At 41.4% G+C, this 12567-nt stretch overlaps 1 protein-coding gene across 3 annotated transcripts in view; it reads left to right on the top strand.

The window, feature by feature from the left end:
- Window positions 1–11582, top strand: part of BABAM1 (BRISC and BRCA1 A complex member 1) — a 31601-nt gene extending 20019 nt beyond the window's left edge. For all 3 annotated transcript variants that reach the window (XM_068234157.1, XM_068234156.1, XM_068234158.1), the window contains exons 4-9: window positions 1614–1734; window positions 3662–3740; window positions 4770–4794; window positions 6481–6610; window positions 9961–10041; window positions 11317–11582. In XM_068234157.1, the coding sequence (XP_068090258.1) occupies window positions 1614–1734; window positions 3662–3740; window positions 4770–4794; window positions 6481–6610; window positions 9961–10041; window positions 11317–11520 (640 nt within the window). In that variant the 3' untranslated portion in view covers window positions 11521–11582. The remainder of the gene's footprint in view (window positions 1–1613; window positions 1735–3661; window positions 3741–4769; window positions 4795–6480; window positions 6611–9960; window positions 10042–11316) is intronic.
- The last annotated feature ends 985 nt before the right edge of the window (window positions 11583–12567 follow it).

A 12567-nucleotide genomic window follows, 5' to 3' on the forward strand; every position in this document is an offset into this window, starting at 1 on the left:
GCTTGGAATGTCCCTGTGTTGTTACAAGCTGATAACAATAGAAGGCATCCAGACATCCCTTTACATGTAAACGTGTGTTATATTTACTGTTACTTATACTGCCTCTGCTGCTCTGAATCTGTCCATCAGTGTTTCTTAACATTTTACTTCTTTGCCACAACGTAGATAAACTTCCTGGAGACTTTACAAATGTCATGCTTGGTGATTTCACCACATGCATCTTTGTATATTCAAACAGGGACTCAAAGGGTTAAACCACCGAAGGACATCTGGGGATATCTTTTGTCCCGTTATCTCTGCTCACTGCTTGGGGGGTCTGAAAGCTTGTGTGGAGAAGCCTGTGTGACCTATCAGCGGCACTTGCAGGAGAACAGGGGCTGTTTCTATTGGCTGCCTGCTCCTGTTAATCATGAAAACATTCACACAGAAGGCTTTCGAAGCCTGTAACGACAGGGGAGAGCTTGAGATAAACACCGAATGTGCTAGCGAATGTGGTAACCTTGATGAATTAACATTTACTGACATTTGCTGACATGTGTTGAGCACAAGTCGGTAATTTATCTCATTGCTCTGTGATTTCAGCTTCTCATTCGGTAACAGCTTTGATGAATTAACATTTTCTTAAGTGCCCTGTTAACTCAGCTGTTTTCAGCATTACCGAATGCGGTAATGCTTGATGAATTGAAGCCTTTGTCAGATCTGACTAGATTAGCTGCATGCTTGTTTCTGGTGTGATTGACGCTACTGCAGTCAAATATACCAGCAGGGCTGACAAGCAACTGGGATTGTTTAAAAAGAAATAAATATGGCAGCTTCCATATTCTTCTCACTTCAGTTGTCCTTTAATAACATGTTTGAGCAACAAGTTTTCATGCTTCTAATCTTAATGAATAAAAGAGAGAGGGAAATTAAGGGGCCAAGGGCAGTGATAAGAATGCATTAGAAACAGAGGATGAAAGAGGTGCGCATCATTTTTTTTTGTTTTTCTTTCTTTGTAACATTTTTGTTTTCTATCAGTAATATTCGAATTAGGAACAACAACTCATTGGATACCTGGTTGCGAAATGTTCTTGTGAATACCCTTTTCTTTAAAAATAGAAATAAAAATAATAACTTTAAAGCAAAGCTGGACAAATCCCAGGAGCTCTTTAAAATTACAGGGCTCTTTAAAATTACATTTTGCACCTAACTTGCGTTTCTATTTAATACTTGCCATTGGAACTGGCTCCTAAAAATGTTCTCCTGACTACTGCAGTTCATGCTAATTTGTCCATGCCTGCTTTGAAGTATTTAAACTTTTTAAGTAAATAATGTAGACTGAACCAGATGCCTTTCTTTCATTTAAAACAGTCATAGGACCAAGTCCAATTGTTCTTAAGACCTGTTTTTAATTATTGTTAGGGAGCGTTCCCTCGGTAGTTCTACATTCGCAAGCTTTGTGGTTTTAATCCACCTACTTCAGCATTACTGTATATGTGTTTGGGTAGGTGAAGGCACCTTGTGAACAAGGTTCAGCTTTGAAGTACAATCACACTATCTGCTACACACACACGCACACGCACACATTTTCCTAAAAATAATTTATTTAAGCCTTTTTCATCATATATTAATAGGTCCAAAGCCAACGCTCTTAATACTTCACAGAAAATGATTGAGATGTTTGTGCGGACAAAGCATAAGATAGACAAGAGGCATGAATTTGCTCTGGTGGTTGCAAACAATGAGGCTATGTGGGTGAGTGTTAGAATATGCGGTTTGTCATCTACCCGGTCATCAGTATTTCTTTGTTAGCTATTTGCTGCATGTGTTCCCTTTTTTCCTTTTATCATTACTTGTCTGAATAATTTTGTGATGTGACACAAGAAACAGTAAAACCGAAGTAGGGATTAGGACTGTTGCCTCACAGGAAATTTAATTTTTGTGCCAAGGAATGTGGGTGCCTGATAATAGAAACATGAGCAGTCTGGATGCTAATAGGGAAGCATCAGTATTTTCAAGGCAAGGTCAAAGAAAACTAGGGTTTAAGAAGCTTAGTGTCGGAGTCCTAGGACCTGGTCAGGCTAGTGCTAGTGGAATTAGATGAACATTTTGGATTTGGGTGCGGCTAATAACAAATAATCCTAACATTTGTATAGCGCTTTTCTCCTGTTGGACTCAAAGCGCTCAAGAGCTGCAGCCGTTAAGGGAGCGCTCAAGGGGCCACCCTACAGTGTTAGGAATTCTTACCCAAGGACTTCTTACTGAATAGGTACTGACCCTACCCAGGATTTGAATCCTGGTATCCCATGTCAAAGGCAGAGCTCTTAAAGTGAACCTTAACTGAGAGGGATATGGATGCTTCCTTTTAAACAATACCAGTTGCTTGTCAGTCCTGCCATCTCTTTGACTGAAGTAGTGGCTGAATCACAGACCTGAAACAAGCATGCAGCTAATCTAGTCTGACTTCAGTCAGAGCACCTGTTCTGCATGCTTGTTAAGGGGCTGTGGCTAAAAGTATTAGAAAGACAGGATCATCAGGAGAGAAGAGTCAGGCAACTGGTATTGTTTTAAAAGGAAAAATCAATTTCCTTCTCAGTTTAGGTTCCCTTTAACCAGTACACTATCCAGCCACTAATACTAAGCAGATATTGAAATGTTAGTATTTGTGTAAAGCGTGGAGATTAGGTTTAGGTGAAAGATCATCATTAGTCTCGTACACCTGATAGGGAAAACTTTAATGTTGGGTATCTGGTTAAAAATTGTGGACAGGGAGGATGAGGGTTTCCAGTAATGAAGGGGATTAATGGTTTTATAAAGTGCAGGAGAGAGGTTCAGCTTAGGATCATGGTTAGGGAATGATCAGAGGACTTGTCTTGGTGTGACCCTAAAATAGAATAGATATTAGGACCTTGATTCCATTCCATGCCCACTGTCTGCACCAGAACAAAGGACCAAAGTGCCCCAGCAGGATGCTGGTCCCGAGCAATACTTTTACTAAATGAAGCATACAGCTTCTTCGAAAATGGTGTTCTCCCCAGGCTCTTTTAGCTGGGTGCCCCACCCGGCTAATTTCGGTGAGCACTCCGTTGTCATCAGCTCACCTCCTCATCCTACTCCTATGCTGTAAAGCAGAGTTGCCCTGACCCTGCATTCCCCCCTCGTGCCCCACCCGGCTACTTTTTCTTGCCACCCGGCTGGAGAAAAAATTCTGGGGAGAACACTGGAATGTGAGGAATTATAATACGCTGATTTGGAATGTAGGTGAGAAGCACAATTATGCTAGCATTATAGGGTTGAATTGAGGATTTGTTTTTCTTCAGTTAGGATCTAACAAAGTGTAGGTTTATGGATAGAGTTACACTGACCCCATAGTGAAAGGGAGCATGGCCAAGCTTTGTAAATACACATTCCATCCCACCTTTTTGACTAAATACTATACTCTAATCATAATGCACAGCTATTTGATTGGACTGCCAGGGGTTGCATAGTCACTTTAAAACCTGAACTTCATTGCTCCTGCATGGCAGAGAGTTTCTTCCTCCTTCAGTTACAGGGTTAAGCATAAGACGGTAAATGTGCTGTCCATGTTGGTGTCTTTATAATAGTAAAACAAACAGTGTGTGAAGTTCTGTGTAACACAACTCTGCATAACACTCATAGTTCTCCTTTTTTACTTCTCCAGTTATCGGGATTTACATCAGACCCACGGGAAGTTTGCAGTTGTCTTTATGATCTGGAAACAAACGTTTGTGAATCTTTCAGTATCCTTTGCAAATAAATACTTGTAGATGAAGCCTCATTTCCCAACTTCATGCTTAGATGTAAATAACTATACTAAATTATTCAACCACAGTTTTTTACAATATTACTGTATCACTCTACATTCTAATATCAGAATATTTCATATTTGGGCCAAGTCAAAATATTGTTCCCTATCAGTTCTCTCCCCAGAAATGATTATTTTTAACCAGATTTGGGGGAGTGGTGATTGGGATGGGCAACCAAAAAATGATTGATGTTATACTGTATTCTAATATGTAGTGACATGTGCATGTAGTGACCTTTATGTCACTAAATATGCATCCCCAAATTCAAAATGATTTAAAAATGGTTGTGTATACTTAGAAGGGCACTATGGCGAAAAAAACCCCCGTAAAATTCATAGGTACACCTACATATGGCACTATGTACATTTGTCCCAGACTAAATGCACTATGCATTTTTACTTTTCCTGTAGCTGTTATGCTTAGTATGCATTATAATCTACTAACTTCTTACTGACAGGTTTTGAACTAGTCCCATTAACTCATGGGTGATTCTTAGGATTTATTTTATTTTCAAAAGCACTCCTTGAATGGCAGTGCTACAGTCCAGCCGACAGAGTAGTGTGCTCGTGACTGGTTGGTCGGTTGTTTTTTATTTTCTCTTTTTGAGAATTCATTTTTTTCTTGATGCAGGGCTGTGGAGTCAGTACAAAAAAAATCCAACTCCTCAATTTATGAAACCTCCAACTCCAGGTACACAAAATAGCTCCAACTCCACAGCCCTGGTGAAACGCCACGCCGGCTTGCGTGCACGGGGGAAGCCGGAAAGCTGCTAGACGTCGCTGGCAAGCACATGTATCCAGCAACAGGCGTTCCCCGCTGGTGCCTGATACTAGGATTCTGCTGTACTGCATATGGCCACATCTGCAAATGCTGCTCATCTATACTGTTATATATTGTTTGAAAGTATTGCTTTCATGCTGGGCAAGGATATTATGCTTATATTTCCTCAATTAAGTTCTCCAGATCTTGAAGGCCTTTTCAACCTAATGTAAGTTAATTTGATGACCATGGCTCCCAATTGTCAAAGCTGCTGAAAAAAGAAATATTTAGATTGTTTAGACTAGGAAAACATATTTTGTTTTTACAAAAAAACATACCGGTAAATGGTCCAGCCATGATATTCAATTTCAAAATCAATTTTTTTTTTAATAGAAAGTTCTAGCACAGACTACATATCTGATAGCACCATTTGTAGTGCTATCAGAATTACATGACTGCTGAGTCCTGTAGTGTCTCCACTCTCGATAATAGGCAACCATATAGAGTAAACATTAAAGGGTACCTAAACTGAGAAGGATATGGATTTTTCCTTTTAAAATAATACCAGTTGCCTGACTCTCCTGCTGATGTTGTGCCTCTAATACCTTTAGCCCCAGCCCCTCAACAAGCATGCAGATCGGGTGCTCTGACTGAAGTCAGACTGGATTAGCTGCATGTTTGTTTCAGGTGTGTGATTCAGCCACTACTGCAGCCAAAGAGATCAGCAGGACTGACAAACAACTGGTATTGTTTAAAAGGAAACATCCACATCCCTCTCAGTTCAGGTTCCCTTTAAGCCAGGTGAAAGCCTATTCTTTCTAGTATGCAACAAGTTGCTGTGACTGGTTCCAAGGAATAGTGTTTTTTTCAGGAATGAGTCTTACCAGTGAGTGTTGTTCTTTAAAAACTACGTTCAGATGCTGGAAGACTACATGTGAAAACTGAGGTTTGGCAGCAGTTGCTCCTTGTAGCTTCTGGTGCTGATTACTTTCAATAATAAATCGTTGCAACAAAGTTTCCTGTGTGATCTGGCTCTAATACAGCTAGTGGTGTAATAACAGATGGCAATACAGTAGACCCCCCCAACCATAATAATACATCATAGGTAATGCTGTTGTAGAATTATGAGAACAAGGAGGGGGAAGCAAATGCTTGCTGAGCAGATATTTCAGTAATAAGTAAGAGAGAAAAGAGAAACCGTAACCAAGAACTGAACTTCATTACAATCAGAAGCTGATACCCCCTTTCCCATGAGAAATCTATACCTTTTTTCAAATGGATCATCGGGGGCTCTGTATGGCTGATATTGTGGTGAAACTGCTCCCACAGTGATGTCAGGAGTGTGTCACACCGCACACAGACTTTCTGAACATATCTGACAAGAGCTTGTTGGATGTGTTCTCGTAGCCACTTTTCCTGCCGTGTACGAGCGCGGCCGTACTGTGCTGCACTTGTGCATGAAGGTTAATGCGGCTGTGAACTAAAAGAAAGTCTCGGCCGGCGGGGTCGAGGAGGGTGTGGGAAGCCTCTGGAGGATGCAGGCAGATTTTTGCCACCTCGGGTCAAAAGACAAGAGGGTGTCATTGAGACATAAGAGGATTAACTCCATGGATAAGATTTTTTTTTTTTTTTTTTTTTTTTTTTTTTCCCCTTGCGTAGACAACTATGCCATTTTGATGTATCTGTAAAAAAATAATATAAATATAATTGCGAAATCTTACTTATGTGCATTTGATTATTTCCAGGCTGCATTAAATTAGCATAACATTTGGATCATCTCAGAATTATTAGCATCCTAACCATTTTTACTTAATTTCATATTTGGGGCAAGTCTAAGCATTACAAATGAACTTTCTTTTGCCTTTATCTTTGCATCTAGCAGTTTGCATTAACCTGTTAAACATGTCCACCGCAGACAGCAGAGAACGGAATTCCCAGTCACCGAGAATGTGCAGACGGTCCCTCCTCCATATGTAGTTAGGATTATTCTGATCTACAGCCGCCCAGCCACCCAGCCTCAGTTCACACTTACAGAAATCATGAAGGTAAATTTGCTAATGGATCATTTCAGCATAAAATGCATGCTCCTGTTTTAGAAAGGTGCTAGTTGTCGAAATAAGCAAATTTATTGTATGTCTTCAACAGAGATGAGCTTCCGCTTGCTAGTTCCGAGTTTCATATGGAACACACTTTTTTACACTTGCGATAAGGGATTAACTCACACTTGTCACCACCTCAGGCAGTTGCATTCAACATCACATTCCATTACTCCAAGGCTTAACATGAAACACAATGGCCAGAGGCAGCGACAAGGGTGAGTTAACCCCCACACCGCGTCCCGCAAGTGTAAAGAGTCCGCTTAAAAGTCCCTAGCGGTATAATTACTTCTGGATTTTAGGGTGTAAATGCAGTGCAATTTCTTCACAAGCTTTTAGACCCTACAAGCAGGGAAAAATCATACAGTTAAGCTGGCCACTAACGGTCCAATTTCTAGCGAAAAATCGTTAGAGCGATCAGAAATTCTGATCGGATTGGTTTTAAATAATCTCAGTTGATGGGCACAATCAATAATGAACGATTTTAAAAACAATCATCCGATTGAATTTTTGTCGAACCAAAATTTGGATTTTCTTGTTGTGATAGATGGGAAGCAATGATTGGTTAGCTGATGGTGTAGTGAACAATTTTTCGTCCGATCAGAATTTCTGATCGCTCGAACGATTTTTCGCTAGAAATTGGACCGTTAGTGGCCACCTTTAGATAGATCTGTGGTAGCCTTGCATATCACTCACTGGATCCAGAGCTGCAATTCTCCCTCCGTCCACGGGGTGGAGTTCTATCCTTTAGGCTGGTTTCACAGTGGGACGTTACAGGCGCACGTTAGAGCAGCCTGTAACGCAGCCCACCGCACAGTAATGAAAAATCAATGGGGCTGTTCACAGTGCGGACGTTGCGTTACATTGTAACGCTGCGTCACAAGACAACGTACTGCATGCAGTACTTTGGACGCGGCTGAGCCGCGTTAGACTGCTTGCACATGCTCAGTAATGTTGGGGAGGAGCGGAGAGCGGCCAGGCACATGGCTAATTAATATGCACTGCACGTTATGACGTGCAGTGTTTACTTCCTGGAGCAGCCGCTCTGTGCGGCGATTGGTCGGCGGGACCACGTGATGCCGCATGCGCACAAGAGTGCGCATCACGGCATCACTGACGCCAGAGTGAGCTGCACAACGCGGCTCACTCTGACGTCCAGATCCAGCACCACCAGGCGTTGAGTTAGGGGGACGTTATGCAACCTTAACGCCCCCTCTAACGCAACGTCCTGGTGTGAAATTAGCCTTAGTGAGATCACCATCTTTCGTCAGGACAACAGACTGAGATCTCACAAGAGAGATTGGATGCCTACGAGGACCGGAAGAAGAATGTCTGTCAGCATCTGGATCCCGGGAGAGGTGAGTTACAAATGCCCGCTGTGCACAGGCTCTGCATATACCTCCTGGTGGCTAGCACAAGTCAGGCTCAGGGTTGTGGCTCTGAGCTGTGGATTTCCGACCCGAGCCTGACTCGTGGTTACCGCTAAGGAGGTTAAAGGACAACTATCAAAGTTACCTAAAATGCTAAATGACAGAAATATTTCTGGTAATTACTAGCAAATAGCGATACAAAAGCTTTTTTTTTCATCTTTTCATTTCTTATGTGAAGAAAATGACATTTACAGAGAACAGTTTTATCTGTGGACGTTACTATGGAGGACTGTACACAGCACATCCAGCATACAGACACAGTCCTTACTGGTTGTAATCTTGTGACTGAAATGTCTTCAGAACGGCAGAAAGCATAGCTATAGCGTCAAAGCATGTAAATATTGTAACTTCTGAGCTCTGTGTACCTCATCCTTTGTCTCTGCCATGTCTCACTTCCTGCAGTTCTAAGGCCTCCACAATGGGAATTGCAAAACTCTAGCAAAATCACTAGCGCTTTGCAAAGGGATTTTCCAACCATTTTTCACTGTATAAGAAAGTGATGTTGGAGCAATTGCTTTCTCTGATTCTGTACCATTCAAGTGCAATTGCTCCAAAATCGTAAAAAAAAATGCTGCATGCAGCGCTTTTGTGATTTCAGCAAATTGCAAATCGCTGGCAATTGCTAATTGTGAACACTGCCATACACCTTACATTGCAGTAGCGTTTTTCAAAATGCTAGCGATCGTCAGTGATTGAAAAAGCTGCTGAAATCGCTAGTAAAAGGCTCCAGTGTGAATTGGGCCTAAAGTACTCAGTCAGAAATGTGAAAATATAGTCCCTGTAACCTTTTAAGCATTTCTAACAATAGTATTTTTACTGTAAAATCTTTATTACAAGTCGAGAAACTTAGGTCTGATTGCTAAATTAATACAGAAAACAATTTATTGACGATTCAGACCTAAATTTCTGAATTATAGTCTCTGTCTTTCCTGTTGTAATGCTTTAAGCTTAGCATCATGTTTACCTGCGAGTTAGTCTCTGTAATTGTGAAGGTTAATTTGATACCTAGGGCTTATGTTAAAGTCAGGGTTATTTACAAACCTTTTTTTTTAGATTTGTTTTTAGTGACTTAGAGTGAAACTCAACTTCTTGCTGACCGATCCACGCCAATAGGCGTGAATGCGGCGGCTCCCCCAGGACCGCCCAACGCCAATTAGCGTAAAGTCCTGGGGGCGGAGATTGCAGGGGATCGTGCGCATCCCCGCTTGAATGACGAAGCTCCACTCCATCAAGTCTGCCAGCAGCGATCGCCGTTAGTAGACTGTAAACAGTAAAAAAAATAACAACAGTTTAGTTCCGTGTACAGCGCTGCGATCTATAGCAGGAGTGATGATGGGTAGTCAAATTGAAAGAAAAATAGGATTTTTGAATAAATTAATAATCGAAAGGAAAAAAAAACAAAAACAAACATAGCAGCAGCGATCAGATGCCACAAACAGAAAGCTCTGTTGGTGGCAAGAAAAGGGGACAGAATTCATTTGTGTGCGCTTCTCAAACTGTTGGATTAGTTTACTAAACAGAAGTGTTGTTGTTTTGAATTCAGGTTGCCTTACTTGGGAACCCGGATAATGTAGGATAGAGAGTCATAGTGTTGTGTTCCACGTGGCATTCATATTATTCTGATTCTTCCTTCTTCTAGCTTATATCGTAATGGTGCTTATCTTCTTTGGACGGCATTATCAGGGTTTCCGAATAAGGCAACCCAGATTTGAACAGCAACACCACTACTGAGCATCCAATCAGGGCCAGGGGAAATTAAAGCAAATGTTAAATGTTTCTCATTAATGTCTGTTTGATATGATTAAAGTGTAACTTTGATGCAAATTTCCTGTAGTACATCACCATACAGATGGTTTGGTCTTTTTACAGAAAATGCTGCAGAGCCCGTATTTCTTCTTTGATGTTGTTTATATTCACAATTTATCTGATGAGGAAGATATGAGCTGGAAGGTAAGTGTTTTGCAAGATGTATTAGTGACCTGTGAGAACCATGATACATTGTAATAATTGTATATAGATAATCTTCTTAATGTGACTTTTTTTTTCTTGCTTGTCTTTTTCCATCTTCTTTTCTCTTGGTTCTCTGGCTCTCTCTTACCTTCTTTTGTCTTATTTCACCTCTTCCTTCACTGGCTCCTCCTTCTGTGTTTTCCTAACTAAAACACATTTGGGCATGTTTGTCCTTTCTATTGTAGGGGGTTCCCATATGTATGACTGGAAATTATTCATACTGATGTATATATTATGTTGAGGTGGTGATATAATCACAACTCTTCCTCCTATATGTTTTCATGTTTATTGCTAAGAGAATAAATTAGCTTTCCTACATCTTTCTTCCTTCCTGGTGCTATGTGTTTTGGCACTGTGTATTGAAGCAATAGCAGATAGTGGTGCTTGAACTCCTGAGGCATGTTTTCGCCATGTGTCCATTAGGCATTCAGGAGCATCTACCACACTGCTCCTAGTGTCAAACTATGGGAATAGTAAGTGGGCTATGACCATCACTCAGTGCCACCCCCCCCCCCCCCCTTGCCCTCCTGTAGTGAATGATCAGAATGTGAGAGATGGAGCTGAATTGGATCACAAAAAGGGGGGGGGGAGCTCTGGTGTCCAAAAGGGAACCTTCCTTGAGAGAGGAGTATATAATCCCCCCCCCCCCCCCCCCCTATTTATACATTTTTATTCAGAGCTCTGCTTGTTTTGTTGTTTTTCTTTTAAAATGAACTACATCCACACACCATCTAAGATGCCAACTTAAAAAACTCAGGAATATGTACTGTGAAGCAGCCAGGGACCGTGGACGAGGGCATTGGTGATGTACACAATTCAGAAACCTGGCTCTGGCGACAGACAGCTGGTTGAGGAAAAGCCATACATACATACATACATACATACATACATACATACATACATACATACATTTTTTTCTCCCAGTTGATCAAATAGAACGACTTTTTTTAGGAGAGCAATAATGCCACCAAGAGGAAAGAGCGAGTAAGGATCTGAAGGAGACACATTGATATTTATGTTATGGTAAATATAAAGAAGAGATCAGTCGCACCCCCCAAAAAACCCCAAAATGCTCACTTTTGCATTTGCTGTTTTATCTAGTTTTCGTTTTTTGTAATACTCAGCCACTTACATTAGCAGGGTATCAAGCAAAATGACTATGTCCCAGGAAATTGGATGCCTAGATGTTGTTGACCCTCTTTTATATTTTTACAGGATGTGTTTGGATTCTTCAGTAGTTTAGATCCAAAAGGCACCAGCTACAAATATGAGGTGTCCATAACAGGACCAGCTCTGGAGCTTCACAACTGTATGGCCCGACTGCTTGCACATCCCCTCCAGCGTCCATTCCAAAGCCATGCTTCCTACAGCCTTCTAGAGGAAGAGGAAGAGAACACAGAAGGGGAAGTCACTGTATAAAGAAACTTAAGTTATGCCTTAGAAATGAAGGTCTTGTAAAAATAAACGCTCCTTTTACATAACTTCAGAATGGTCTTTATTTTACAATAATGCTGGCTTCAGTTTTGTTAGTCTGTAAAAGTATTGCTTGTTCTCTCTGGAACAGAAAGTACTTGTAATCAAAATATGGCAGTGTGCTGGATGGACAGACTTTGTGTCACAAAGGGTAGGTTCACACTGGGGTGCTCCAGAATTGAGCATATATTTTCAGCTACGCTACACTTTTTTTTTTTTTTTTTGTGCAAATGTGTGCCATTGTCAACAATGCAATAAAAAAATAAAGGAAGCACACAAGCGATGTGTGAAAAGCTGAATGCAAATACAAATCTTGTCAGTCCTTCCGGCCAGTCCAGTCCTGTCCAGTCCACCCTGACAGTTCTTTCCAGTCCTTCCTGCCAATTCACCCTGTTTGTCGTTCCAGCCTTTCCTGTCAGTATTTCCTTTCCTGTCCATCCTGCCAGTTACTCCAACCCTTCCTGTCAGACTCTCCTTAGTCACGCCTGCCAGTTTCTTCCATTAGCCATTAGTTCCTCCCAGCTCACCTCCCCTCCACACTGCAGGGTTCAGCATCCTGTTTTTCCCATCACCGGTGGGGCAATCCTGGAGGGGGGGGGGGAGGGTTCAGACCTGGTGGCCACTTGGCAGTAATCTGTCACCCACTAGGGGTGAAGGCCCATCATCCCTTGCATGGTGCTCAGTTAAAAGACTCATGGTCACGTGAAGTGTACCTGTGACTTTACAAAGTGAAAAAAGATAGATACAGTAGAATACATTAAATAATGGTTTGTCCTTCTGAGAAAGTAAGAAATTATGCTAATCTAGTAGTATCAAATCATCAAGGGCACTTCCACCAGTATTTATTTTAGTATAGTCCATACCCCATAAGGGTTTTTGTTTGTCTGTTTTTTTGTCATGAGGACCTTTAGTCCTCATAACTAATCCAGAAGAGTGACTGACTAGCATCTGCACCAACAGACTTGGAACACCGATCGGAGATGGTTATATTCC

Source organism: Hyperolius riggenbachi, chromosome 1 (assembly GCF_040937935.1).
Source record: "Hyperolius riggenbachi isolate aHypRig1 chromosome 1, aHypRig1.pri, whole genome shotgun sequence".
NCBI lineage: Eukaryota > Metazoa > Chordata > Amphibia > Anura > Hyperoliidae > Hyperolius > Hyperolius riggenbachi.